This window comes from Podarcis erhardii, assembly GCF_964252035.2.
Source record: "Podarcis erhardii genome assembly, chromosome: 3".
In the NCBI taxonomy this organism is placed as follows: Eukaryota; Metazoa; Chordata; class Lepidosauria; order Squamata; family Lacertidae; genus Podarcis; species Podarcis erhardii.
This window is the reverse complement of record NC_138507.1, coordinates 75,722,398-75,736,926: the sequence shown is the minus strand read 5'-3', so window position 1 is coordinate 75,736,926 and position 14,529 is coordinate 75,722,398. Positions and strand designations below refer to the sequence as shown.

At 40.1% G+C, this 14,529-nt stretch overlaps 1 protein-coding gene across 1 annotated transcript in view; it reads left to right on the top strand.

Moving 5' to 3' along the window:
* The window catches only part of GALNT2 (polypeptide N-acetylgalactosaminyltransferase 2), a 70,006-nt gene that overhangs the window by 25,938 nt on the left and 29,539 nt on the right, over nt 1–14,529 (top strand). Inside the window, exons 2-5 of the mRNA XM_081855859.1 lie at nt 5,567–5,660; nt 12,104–12,257; nt 14,126–14,224; nt 14,341–14,408. Of these exons, the coding sequence (XP_081711985.1) occupies nt 5,567–5,660; nt 12,104–12,257; nt 14,126–14,224; nt 14,341–14,408 (415 nt within the window). The remainder of the gene's footprint in view (nt 1–5,566; nt 5,661–12,103; nt 12,258–14,125; nt 14,225–14,340; nt 14,409–14,529) is intronic.

The following is a 14,529-nucleotide window of genomic DNA, read 5'->3' as shown; positions in this document are numbered from 1 at the left end:
TCTGTCTTACTTGTATCTTGCTTTTCAGTGAAACACAGCTCTATGTCAAGTTTTGCTTACATTGACAGGTTGTACGGCAAACCCTTCTTTTTTTTCAGTGGCCCACCTAGCTTACTAAACCGCAAATTGCTGTCTGTATCTGATTTAAATGTCTGGGGGTCTTGTAAGGGAAAAGTGGTACACAAATACACACTGCAGCCTTCTAAACATACCATAGTGAAAACTCTATTAGTACGACTTTGTTCTTGAAGCAAATGTGTTAAATATTGCACCACTTAAATGCAAAGAAATTGCATATATTTACAAATGGAAAGTGGACATAAAAACACACAGATGGCTGTTTCAAGATATGTAGAAAACTTGGCTGTTAAATTGCTTCTCTTAAGAAATTGCAAGCATCTTCTCTTCCAACACATCCCAGGCCGTTCTCATGTCTGTCACACTGTTACACAATGCATTTTGAATTTTCCAGAAATGGCCTGTTAATCTGGTATAAACAGTGTTTTAGATCCAGAGTTGCACTTCTATTTGCAGAAGTGCTAGTGATTCATGGGGGCTGCCAATCTCAGAGGGAGAGGAGTAGTGATTGTCACTATTTCTCCTTCCCTTCTGTTCCACCTCCCAGTATGGAACCTCCAACCCAGGGGTTGGCAAGGTTTACCGGTCATGGGTGGGATCACTCCCACGGAGATTGTCCATGGGCCGGACTGGTGCAACATGATGCCAGAAATCACGTCTGCGCATGTCAGCAGCACCGGAAATTGCTTCTGCACATGCCCAGATGCCGGAAATCACACCTGCGCAGAAGCGATTTCTGGCATCTGGACATGCGCAGACACGGTTTCCAATATCTGCGTATGCACAGATGCAATTTCTGGCGCCGCTCGGCGAGTCCCCGGGACACGCTGTGCTGATTTAGTGCAGTGCAAGGGGGACTTGCCAAGCGGGCGGCTCGGTTCGGGGGTGGCTCGTGGGCCGCATCTGGCGCATGGTCCTTCAGAGCAGATTTGGGGGGATAGGGACAATGAAGCTGGGGCAATTGTAAATTGTTGTAAATGGAGCCCCATTCATAGGAACTGTGAAATTGTCCCACTATTTTTGTAGCAAAGGCAATTCTGTTCTTCATTTTTGAGCATTATATCTCTTGTCTTTTATGTAACTTTACTAGAATAGAAAAGCTCTTTGTGTTGATTAACTTACTTGGATTAGTTCATAGTTCTTGGTATGTGTTTTCTTTCTTAAATTAACTTAGATCTCTCTTAGATATGTGCTTTCTGGGCAGAGTTAATTTTGGAGTTTCCTAAAGTACACAGAGGGACACTCCTCCCAAAAGCCGCAACCCAACTTTACCTTTCCCTGCCTTTTACTACATCTTGGGATGGAGAACATGCTAGTGACTGAAATGTGTTTTGTATTCAGCATCCTAAATTGTATAAATCCATTCACTAGATCTTAAATTGTGTTCTTGGATTTTATTAAACCATCCACACACAAACTATTTTCCTTGTGCAAATGACATTCTGTCCAATGCCTCCAAATTTATGCAGTGTCCATTTTAATAATCCTTTGGGAATCTTTTTGTAAAACCAAAGTACTAGGCATTATTCAGAATAATGGCAATGGCTTGGAATATATTATTTTATAGAAGCCAGTCTTAAGGTATAATTGACATTCCACACAGTCTGGAGAAATTCATCTCAGCAAACCTAGCATTCATCCAGCTGTCTGTGTATAATTGCACAGATATGGACTGACTCTCATTTTAGATACAAACAATTAGAGTGTGAATTTTTTAACCTTCAGTTGAAAACTTTGCTGCACTAAACTACCTAAGCATAATGGTGGGTCAACAATGACCATAATTAAGTGAAGATTTATTTTGCAGTCATTGACAGGGTTTTTAAATGTTCCCATGTTTTCCAAATTATCCCTGCTTGAGATTCTTACAATGTGTTGGCTGTTTGGAATATATCTGAAACATCTTTTCCCTTTATTTTAATGAGTTAGTTTTATAAGATTAGTGTTCTTACAAGCTGGGAAGATTTACTGTCCCAAAGGATACTTTTTCTGTTTTGATTTTTGTCCCCTCACCCCACGGCATTCAATTACTACTCTGAATTTTTATATAATAAAATATATGATAAAAAGCTGTTTCCTCTTCCTAGGTTTGACTATCCTAAGTTTAGATTAAAATAACACCATATTTTAGGAGCCCAGGTGAGCAAGCACCTAGACTTTTAAAATCCATGAAAACAAGGAGAAAACAAATGGAAGGAACTCTTGATAGGCAATTTCAGGAAGTACGAGGGGCTGCATAAATGCACCCCTATCTTACAGGTCGCCCACTTGTGGACCACAGACAGGAATTACCTAACTAGCCCCAACATCAACAGAAGCTCCCAAGCACTGTGATTGGAGAGTGCTGGCTGGGGTGAAATCATTCTAGCCTTCCCAACTCCTCCCTGCCCTCTACTTACCCTGCATTCTCCTTATACGGTGTTGTAATTAATAATTGCAACATTTCAGAAACACTCTGCAGGCTGAGAGACTGTTTTGAGCTACAGATCTGCACAAATCAATTCTGGTCAGGATATCTAGACATATTTTAGAAACAAAGTCAAATAAATTTTGTACCTTGGTTGTCTATGTAGAATGCTACAGATCGTGTTACCTTCCTCTTTTTGTACTGTAGTGAATATAAGAAATAGGAATTAAAAGCTAAGGTACCACGGAAATGATAGATTTGCTGCTTTTAAATCCACTCTGTTACAACAGACAACACACCAAACTGTATTGTGTCTTGAAACAAAAAGTGCTTAGTCGATGCATAGTGGAAGAAACCTTCCTGCATCATTAGTTGAGTCCCCCAATGCTGAACATTTGAATAGTCATCTAATAGTGTTTGCCTAGCTTTATCTGCCATTTTTTACAAGGGCTGACGTAAATGTATTGCTATAAAACATTGCAGGACGGGGATTATTCTCATCTGTGAAGCTTGTGCGTCATGCTGTCTTTGTCAGTTAATCTAAATACTTATAACTTCCTTTATATATTTGCTTCAGGCGTGAGTCTGTAGAAATTGGCTTCTGTGCTTAGTTTACTAAAGCCTGTTCATGAGAAATGGCTGCTGCCATCGTCTCCTTGAAAATTACAGCTGTCCATGATTTTTGTGCAGTAACTGTCATATATCTCAAAGGGCAAAGCCCCCGTGGGGGTGGGGGTGCCCTTTTCTTTATTACCACTGGAAATTCTGATTTTTCCACTCGGTGTCCCTGGCTCTGTAACTTCTGTGAAGATATATCCAGCTAGTAGAAGTGATTGTGTAGTTCTCTGCTTGGCTTTTTTCTCCATTCAGATCTTTCATGGGAAACACAATAGGGGAAAATACAGCACGAGCAAATCAAAGCAGGGGCTGTATTAACTCCATCTAAGCAATATTCCTTGAAATTTATAGTGCTGTAAGTTGCCTTGTGGGAGGTTGTTTCTACCTAAAAGTGGAGTGTAAATTAACTAAATTTAGCAAATAAGCTATGTTGGCATTAACCTGTCACAATTGTATTGCCAAGTCCCATTGAGTTCAGTAAGAATTACGTTTTATTATGGATTATAGCACCATAAACGGAGCCTGTTTTGTTATGCAGTTATCTGCCATCTCCTCAGCCAATATTCTGTCCCATCATTTTCTCCCTACTTCCAGGAATGCAGATGTTCAGGGCTAGGATTATAGTGAAAACGTGGTACTAGTTCTCTCACTACCTCCACTCCCAATTGAAGAAGGGCTGTAGCTCAGTGGTGAAACACATGGTTTGCACACAGAACATTGCTGGTTCAATTTCTGCCATCGCCAGGTTGTGCTTGGAAAGATTCCTGTCTGAAACCCTGGAGAGTTGCTGTCATTCAGCGTAGAATTCTGAATTTACAGTCTGACTTGGACTGACAGCTTGCTGTGTTGCAAATGTAATACAATCTAACCTTTAAAAGAAACTACAAACATTTTTAATTTGGGAAGAGTAAACTTGTGGTCCTTCTATTTCAAACAGGTTGCCTTTTTATGCAACAATTTAAAGGTGTGTACCAAATGCAGTAATTCCTAAAATGATATAAACTAACACCCCAATACAGAGCCATCAGAATGACGATAAGTATATTCCTGTTTCTTCCCCCCGCCCCTCTCTCTCTTTTGGCTTTTGTTTACACAGAGGCTCATATTTCACAAACTTTAAAGTCTTATCGGCCACCCGAGTTAAACTCGATTATTGGGAAATCAATAGGCCAAAACACGAAAGCATGACTCTGAAGAAAAGTTCACATGCAAGATGTAGAATAAGGACCAACAAGTTCACAAAATAGGCATATTTACTCATTTCTGGTTTTTGTTGGTATTTCTTCCAGTTGCTGTTAACTCATTAAAAATACACTGGGGTAGAACTGGTTTTCAAAACACAAGATTTACAAAAGTTAGCATAATATATTGTCTTTATTGTACAGCAGTGCACATAGGGGGTTGAGGGGAGGGATGCCCAATTTTTAAAGCTAAAGATAGCAGTGAATCCACTGATTTGAGCTGTATTCATATTCAGTATAATATATGCAGAAGCAAGCTAGCCCACTTCCTAGCCAGTCTCTGGTGCCCCCCGGCCGGCCGGCTTAGCCCTCCAAGGCCTAGGACAAGTGCACCTGGCTGCCCCCCCCACCTGTATATACCTGCGATTAGAAGGGGGAAATTATAAATTACTGTGACTGCCATGTAATTTCTGTTGCTGAGGACCTCGTGCTTGGTTCTGTGAAAACGCAGAAATGAATTCGGCTGTTAACATTATAAAATTGTAAGCTAGTCTAAGGCATATTGTCTAATCCCTTCTATGGCAAATCAAACAACTATGACACAGAAAACAAGCTCATGTTACAAGCCCTGCATCTTAAAATTTCTCAGAATTTGAAGCTGTTTATTTCATTTATTTCATCATTGCTTGGAGGGAGGAGTGACTCACAGGGTACTTTCTCGTTTTCATAGTATACAGAATTAGAAACAGATGTTTGGAAAGTTAATGCATGGTCGAATAACTCCCACGTGGAGTAGAATATCACAACAGAGCTTAGTAAAATCTAGACAGGTGGGAAAAATAACTTGCTGTAGATATGTGACAGTTCCCAGTTGTGGTGTTCGGTTCTGATAAAGTGGTCTGATTACCCAGCATATATTTTAACACATTGCATGTCATGCACATTCCTGAATATTGGATATTTAATAATTTTTGGCCAGCCACAGTGTGTTAGCTGTAAAGGTACGTAGTTTTCTAGTAAATGGTTTTTGTTGTCGTCGTAAGGATTTTTTGCGGTAGCCTTGGCAATAGATCTTGTACTATTCACTTGTTCCACATATAGTGGATGTCTGAAATGACTGAATATATGCTCCATTGCTCAATAATCCCTCTTGCTAATTGAGGCTGTCACTTTACTTTGAATTAAAATTTTATTGATTCCAGGAAGTAAAGTAGTTATTTCTCTCCTTGACAAACTTTGTCAAGTGTGAATTTAATGACAAACCTGTTTTTTGTCTTCTCAGGATGACCCAAATAACGTTAATGCATTAAACAACAAAGAACAACGCAGTAATAATGGGAACGAAAAATTGCAAAACATCGAGACCCTACCTCCAGGTATTTGAACAGTATTTCTTAATTTTAGAGTAAAGTATGGGCCAGTTGTGAAAATTAGCTTCTAATAGCAGGAGTAGGAAATATGCTTGGTATATGTATGAAGGGGACAGGTGTGTTTTAAGGTTTTGATAAGTCATCATAAATACAACTGAACAATAAAATGTTAAAACAAAATAAAAAAATTCCTTCCAGTAGCACCTTAAAGACCAACTAAGTTAGTTCTAGGTATGAGCTTTCGTGTGCATGCACACTTAGAACCTGTAAGACTGCAATCCTATATCCTATATCCATTTACTTGGGAGTCAGCATCATGAACTCTACAGCAGGCATGTATAGGATTTGATTTTGATTTTTTACGTTTTGATTTAATGTTTGCTGCTTTTGCAGCAACTAAGCACAGCAACAATAAAACATTAACAAATAAAGACATCACTTCTTAATATATAAATACACACAAAAGATATATTGTAAAGACAGAGTAAGATTAAGAGTCTCATGCTCTACTGAGCTATCCCAGCTCCAGAACAATAAATGCATCAAAACAATAAAGATACTTTAAATTAATCAGAACAGTATAAATTGCAAAAGTATGAACCAACAACCCTGCATCAACACCCCCCCCCCAGTCATGAAACAAGTCTCCCCCATCTTTCGCCCACGGTGCATGCACTTCTCTTCCACTTCTCATCACATGGAGCAGGTATCCCCAGGATGATTTTGCCCTCATAAAGTGAGATGAGCGCCACAACCCCAGAGTCAGTCACGACTGGACCTAATGGTCAGGGGTCCCTTTACCTTTACCTTTACCTTTACACAGACTGCAATGAGATGAAGGCAGGAAAGGCCCATATCCTGAGCAGAGCTTTGTTCATTATCACTTCATCCAACCCATTACTCTTCTACCAAGGGTTTAGAGTGACACCTGTGTTATCTGACTAGTAACCCTGCTGAATGGGCATGCATAAGAATGATATCTGCATGTCCACCTGATCCTACTGTGGGCTATCAAGTTGTTAGCATGACACTTGGACAGCACTTATGTTAGCTGCAAATAATCTCTCTGGCAAAGCCTTTGATAGAAAGCACACATGCCTACTACTAACCTGGTGATAAAGATCATAGCCTCTTGGAGCGTCCTTCATCTCTCTTCCTATGTTCACTTTGGCATATAAATCTGACCCCGGGCATTGAAGCAATAAGCATTATTGTGCCCCTTTGTCCCTTCTGTGACTGAACTGGAATGTCCAGTCGGAATGGCTTTAGTCTATTGATAATTCTGTGTGCTAGCTTCATCTTTTAAGATCGCAAACCAGTAAGAAAAGAATATGGGCTTTTGCAAGCCATTAAGTTTTAAAAGGTAAACAGATGTTCGGTGTTTTGAAATTCTAAACAGAATTTTCTGAATCCTGCAAAACTTGATGACTTCACTGCTGTTAATAAAGTATGAGGATTATAGCTCACTGAATTTAGTAGTGCAGGCTTATGCAGGACATAAAAACCTGCGCTTCTCTTTTGACACTCAACTTAAAGAAAGATTTATATGCAGCTTTGTGAATTAATGTGTCCCAGCCCGCAAATGCTACTATTATTTTAAAATTGTACCAACATTTTATGACCACACACTTTGTAATGAAAGGCTTGCAGTTGACCTTTTTAATAAAGTAGTAATTAATATGCTTTAATCTTTTAATTTTAGCTGTGATAAATATTAATAAAACTAAGATTGAGACTAACAAAGGTTGAATAAATCTAAGCACCCTTTATAACTAATATTTCCTCTTTGGCTACTTTCCCAGTATTGGCTCCTCCATTTACATCCTATCCTATTACCAGAGAATGTAATCAGTACTGCTTTGCACTGAGTACCTTATTGGTGGCCTGTCACTTCTGAATCTGTTTTCTGATGATGTCTAATCTGAGACAGGCTGCCTGATCCATGTTCTGAAGTGTTGGGAAGGACTAGATGGGAGCAAAGCATGACATTAGAAGTGAGGTGAAGGTAGACTTGCATCCAGCAATGTTCTTCTGCTGATACAAGACTAGTTGACCTAGCAGAGGCTTGAGTTGAGTAGAAAGGGGGAAGATGTGACTTCTGCAGATTCCCCCTTTCTCCTACACCCCTTCCCACATTGCTCCCTATTGGTCTTCTGACTCTCCAAAGCAAATTTTGGGGGCAAAGAGCTGATTTGGGGAACCAGCAAAGATTGTACCCCCTCTAGTCTCCACTGGATCAAATACTCTCTCATCAGGGGAAGGACACATCTGAATGCAACCCAGAGTTAATACAAGTTTCTGAAACACTTCATTATCTCTTACCATGTCCCTCCAGCAGTATACTCTTCAAAATAAGCAAATATGCTTCCTTTTCTCTGCAGTGTTTATAGTGTCACCTTGCTGACATAAACAGCAACCAGCAAAAACTGACCCAAATTCTTTTTGAATCTGTCAACCTGAATTCAGGGATGAATCAAGGCTTTGAGTCTCCTTAGGCACAGTTAACTAGATGCTTTGTGCCTGAAGCAGTGTGACTGAATGTAGCTCCCTCTTGTATTAGAACTGTAGTTACATTCTCATTCTTGCTGAGTTCACATCCATAGCAGTTGTGGAAGGACTCCAAATCCAAGGTGAAACAATAGTTCATGTTGCTATGTTAACATTGATGAGAGAGTTTATTTTATTGCAGTGTGTTGCATATAAACTAAATGTCTTTAAATATACAAATTGGTAAGCAAGTTAATGTTAAGTATGTATATTTAAAAAGTATTTCAAGTAAATGGCCTATCTGTTTTTCAGACCACTTCTTGCCTGCTAATGTTTTTCAGCTTAACAAAAACAACCCCCTAATGGCCTCTAGAATCAAATAAAAGAGTGTTTTTAGGGTTACAATAGCATTGGGTTCCATGAAGGATCCAGATTCCTGGGCCAAAAGTCCAAGAAAGACATTTAAAACAAAACTTGCTTGATAGAGGTGCTGCTAAGTAATTTGCTCTGAGATGGTAAAAGGATAAATGCTTCCTAAATCAAATTTTACTTTGAAATGCAAATGTCATTTTACACTCAGAAGATGTGCTCTGGAAGTTGAACATATTTCTTGAGATTGAGTTTGTGTGTTTTGCAGTGTGCTTATATTGAAGAAATGTCACAGTTAAGCAGAGTATTTCAAATTTATACTATCGTGTTTATCTGCATTGCTGTAACCTCTGAAAACAAGTGCAGTGGATGAGTAGAAAACAAATACTGGTCTCACTGATTGTGTAATAAAACGGCACATTACCTAGTTTATGTTATAAATAGCTTCGTTGCTATTAACAATTGTAAGGATGACATATTTAAAGTAAAGTTCTTAAATGTTTCATTGGCAGCAGAGCTTCCTTAAAGCAGGTCTGTCATGGTGCGCGCTATAACTTGTAAACTGAATTATGCATGAAGCTAATGCTACGTTTTGTGGAATTTTTTTGTTGATTATGGAATTAATCAACGGATGCACTTCAGAGCGCACACAGGCTTTATAAGTAACAGTTGTCCCCAGGTCCCGCTTGTGTGATTTCCGCAGGCATCTGGTTGGCCACTGTGAGAACAGATGGGCCACTAGCCCGATCCAACAGGGCTCCTCTTACGTTCTTGCACTCTTATCTTTCAGAAATATTATTAATATAATAATGAAATGTTACTAATATTTATTGTCTCCATTAAAAAGTGAAGGCCACAACTCCCCCAATTTTGGACCTGTTGGTTGTTTGAGGTCCCATGCTAGCTTCTATTTAAACTGGTATTTAAGGAGAAGCTGAGTCTCTTTTGCCTTGTCATATGATACAACCTATTTTAGGATGGATTCTTCCTGTAATCTTATCAGGCGCATGCCAAGTATGAATGCAAGTACCGGTTTCGATTGCTCAACTGTTAACAGAGAACTACTATGGTGTAATACTGGAACTTGCATTTCATTCCCCACTCCACATCCCCCCCCCTTTTTTTTTGCATTGTACCATGATTGATTCATTGCTTTGCCAGTTATGCCTCTGGGCACCAGCAGGCTCAGTATTATTCAGTCATAGCCATAATTCACTTTGGGCTGAACAGGAACGTTCTGCCAGCCTCTCTGGTGTAGGACTCGCCCTTAATCAGACGCTGCTTATTTGAGCTTCCTTTTTGGAAGGAAAAGCAGGGTACAAATGCTGAAATAAGGAATAGTTGCAAAGTGGCTTAAGCCATAGGACACTTCTTATTCTACTGGAATGTTATAATAGTGGAGTTAATGCAAGATCTAGAAATCTTTCCTTTCAGAGTTCAAAGGGATCCTCTTTTAGCACCTTATGCATTTGAAGCATCTCTAAGTGCTACGTATAACTTGAACCCAAATAGACTTGAACCCCAATAGATCCTGTTAAATTCAGTAGTCCATGTGTATCTGCTGACCAGGTGTATCTGAGCCAAACTGAAATGGAGACAGTTTACCCTTACTTGTGCTTCATATCATTTATGCGTATGCATTTTTTATGATAATGCATTCCAGAGAGAGAGAGAGGGGCGGGGAGGGAGAGATCTTATGTAGGTTTATCAGTGGTTTATGATGCTTTGCTGCACCTACTCATTCAGTTCATTAACTTGTAAGGCTAGAGTTGTTGGATCGAAGCAGATTTAGTCCCATCAGGGTCAACTGGCTTAGCTGGAATTAAATCATATTACTTCATCTCCAGTAGTTTGTGGACAAGTCAATGGCCTCCACAGTCACTTACGACTCACTGTTAAGACCGTGTTCATGGAAGACAATCTTACTCAGCTATGAGTGATCACCAAAGAAAGAAAGAAAAGTAAGCAGAGTCGCTGGGGTAAAGAACCCTTTTAAGGTCCGAAATACACATTATGTTAAAAGCTTAATTGCATTTAAAGCGACTGGGTTTTCAGGCCTGAATGGCCACAGCTGAGAGAGGAGAGGGATTAGAACGGTCACAGTATTAGGGAAAACGTAACCCACATGAATGCATACATGCACACACCAGGCTCACAGTCTCCCTCTTGAACTGTTGTTTGTCACTGCAGCTTGGGGGATGTGACTTGCATCGGGCAGGAGCAAACCCTTAAACCTCTTCCTCTTGGTCTGTCACCGTCCCGGCAATTCAGAACCAGACCAAAATGCTTGCTGCCTGAGAGAATGAGAAGATGGCGCTTTCCATTCTGTTTCTTTATTTAAATTTATTTCAATACATCTCTTTATCTGAGGATCGCAAGGTGGTTTACAGATATAAAAGTACATTCCATAAAAGTGCATTCCATGCACAGAAGCAGACTCGACAGATCACTGAATCTTACTGTGGACACAGCAGTGTTCACTACAGCTGAGGGCAGCAGGCTAGCTTAAGGGAGTACAGTAGAACCTCTACTTACGACTGCCTCTACTTGGATCTGATCCAACTTGCGACCGCTGCAAACCTGGAAGTAAATACCGGGTTTGCTGTGATTTGCGCACGCGCAGAAGCGGCTGCAGCTGTCTACACATGCGCAAAAGCACACTACTGCCAATTGCACCTGCGTACAGCGGCACTTCTACCAGCAACCTGGATTGACTTACTGACGGACCTCCGGAACTGATTACGTCCGTAAGTAGAGGTTCCACTGTATAGAGCTAGACATACAGCCCTGTCTTCCAATACTCCTCTGCATCTGCTGTCTAAGGCAGCCCCCTCACTGTGCCTAATGGCAGGGCCAGCCCCAGCTAAGTTAGTTCAATTTTTTTTGTCATTTTAACTTCCTTAATGCATTTAATGTAACATGTAGTTTTGCCCCGCTTTTAAGTTTTTCACAAGTTCTGCATTAGGTTTTAAATCTGAGCAGCTGTTGTTATTATTTTACAACAAAGTGCATGGTACTTGCAGAACCTTGTAAGAAAATGCTACTGATAGTGCTGGCATGGAAAACTCTCTAGCCATGTTTGGAGTCTCAAAGCCAGGATCTGCATGAGCTCCAGGCACCCATATGCAGCCATTTTGTTTTTCCTTTCATGTGAATGAATAAAGAAACAAGCCGGAATGCTGCAGTTAACCCAACTTTCTGTTATATCTGAACATGCCAGCCAACTTAAATTATGTTTCATATTCTGTCTTCTTTGGAAGTTCCTACTTTGGATAGAATAGGAAGCTGTGGCTAACTGGGGCTTTTGGGATCGCTTATGCAAGAGTGAGTGAACAAAGGGTCAAGCAAGTGGCTGCATGTATGTGCCTGAAACGTTTGGATATCTTGGCTCGTTTAACCAAAATTTGATAATCCAAACGTGGTCGGTGTGTGACTGGAGGGAGGGGGGAACCTGTTGAGTTTGAAGGAAAGATGTCACCCACCTTTCTGACTATTTAGAAATTTTAGTGTGCTTCCCTATTAATTGTATATTGTCTTTACAAAACCAGCATTTTGTATTTGAATCTGTTAACACCAGATTTTCTTTTTCTTAGGGAAAGTTAGGTGGCAAGATTTTGACCAGGAAGCTTATGTTGGAGTCACCATGGTCAAAGCTGGCCAAGACCCGTATGCCCGTAATAAGTTTAATCAAGTGGAAAGTGATAAGCTGCGCATGGACAGAAGTGTACCAGATACTAGACATGATCAGTAAGTACCAATTTGCTGTATATATTGGCTTCCTTTAAGTAACTTTGCCTCTCCCCCCCCCCCCCCCAAACTTTTAAAGTGGGACACATTCATTCATAGGAGGCCCACATGCTATCTGAAATCATATAGACGCATGATTTCTACCTCATTAAGAACTAAGGCTTGGCTCTTTTGGTGGGATCATTGATTAACTAGGTTCAGTGTTGCTACCTTGTTTATTTTTTTTTTGCATGGCATCAGTTTGTCTTCCAAAGCTCTGCCTATTTGTCATGTGGCTTCATATCCAAGGTAAACTCCCTTACAAGTTGGCAAAACAAAGTCAGCCCCTTATTTCCCAGTTAGTGGCTTCTTTTAGTCCCCTCACTAAAATTGTAGTCTTTCAGATATTTACAAAGGATGAAGCCAGTGGAAATGTGGCCTTCTCTAGTTCTAAATGTGATATTTCAGTATTCAAGCTTTTCATAATGTAAGGATCGGCCTCTATTCGGACAGAAACTTTAAAATACTTGAGGGTCTATTGGAATGTATAAAATAGACTAAAGATAAAAGTACCTGCCCTGCTATGAATGGAGAAAAAACATTTATATATATATTTTTTTCCTTCCTGTGTCATGTGTTTAAAAGAGGCCTAGAAATGCATGAAGGCTACCTGCCCCAATTAATTCTGGAGTGGAATAAACAAAGGATTAACAAGGCTTTTCAGTCATATTGCCAGTGAGACTTTTAAGCAGCTTAATTTTATATGGACCCTTCAAATATTTTGAGGATTTGGTTCACTTTAAAAGGCCTATATTCAACTTGGACTATTAAAGCTGATCAAATGAATTGCTTTAGACACAATTTTCTGCTGGCATTGGTAGGAATTGATTTAAACATAACTGGTGCACCACACTGCTCTTAAGCTACAAGCATTTTGTGATTATTATACTTTTTCAGTTTGACAACTAGTCTTAATGGGATACCGTTGTGCAGATGACTCGCAGCTTGACTTATCCACTGTCGAGGACTGTCTGAGCCATTTAGGATGAGCTTCCTCTTTCGAAGGTCCTCAACCTAATAAGAGGGCTTCCTTGCCAAAATGCCACCTCGCACAGAAATGATAAATCTTAGTGCAGCATGGATCTTGGTAATGGTACCCACCTTGTGGAATGCCTTCCCAACAAATGTCAAGAAAATAAACAGCTATCTGACTTTTGGAAGACACCTGAAGGCAGCCCTGTATAGGGAAGTTTTTTTATGCGTGATGTTTCACTGAAGTTTGCTAGAAGCCACCCAGAGAGGCTGGGGCAACCCAGTCAGCATATAAATAAGAAATTATTATAATAATAAGTGGGCAGAGATGAAGTGGGGAGTTTTGAGTGGTTACAAAAGTTGGTATCCTTTCCATTGTGCCTAGGAACAGAAGTAGACCTTGCACCTATGCAAGGGAACGCTTCAAAAACACAAGTCTTGCAACAGAAGGATAACATTTCTACAGAGGCCTATATGACAATTGGTACTCCGTGCCATGTACTCAAATGTCAGCAACATTCAGAATACCACACACATAGAAACATAGAATTGTAGAGTTGGAAGGGACCGTGAGGGTCATCTAGTCATGCAGAACAGCCATACAGAACAGCCCCAGAACTCCCCCACCAGTTCTCAAATCACAATCTTTAACACTGTTCCTGAGCTTATTTTAGCGTACGGAATTGCAGTTTATTTTTTACAGCAGCAATTGTTCATCAGACTTTTCTGCCATTGCTCCTCTCCTACAAGATATAATATGGATGCCTGCTGTGAATCTTTCAGTAAGCATCTCCGCTTAGATGGCACTGCTAAACATAAGAGGTCTAATGCGTGAAATGCTTTGTGTCTCTGTCAAGGTGTCAGCGGAAGCAGTGGCGGATAGACTTGCCAGCTACCAGTGTGGTAATCACTTTTCACAATGAGGCACGATCGGCTTTGCTTCGAACAGTTGTCAGGTATTTCTGAGAATAATTTCTTCACCTGCAAGGGGCTGCCCTAATGTGGTGATATATGGTGATAATATGAATTGAAATTTTATCAAATGAAATTCATTGATTCCTCTCTTTGTTAGTGTTCTCAAGAAAAGCCCGTCACATCTTATCAAGGAAATCATACTTGTAGATGACTACAGCAATGATGGTGAGTACTCATACAGGATTCTGCTCCTGAAGTCATCTTAAGAAGATTAAAATAACATATTGAAATAGTTGTTGAACCTCTAGTGGATTTCTCTGTGGTTGTGGTTGGCACGTATTTGTCA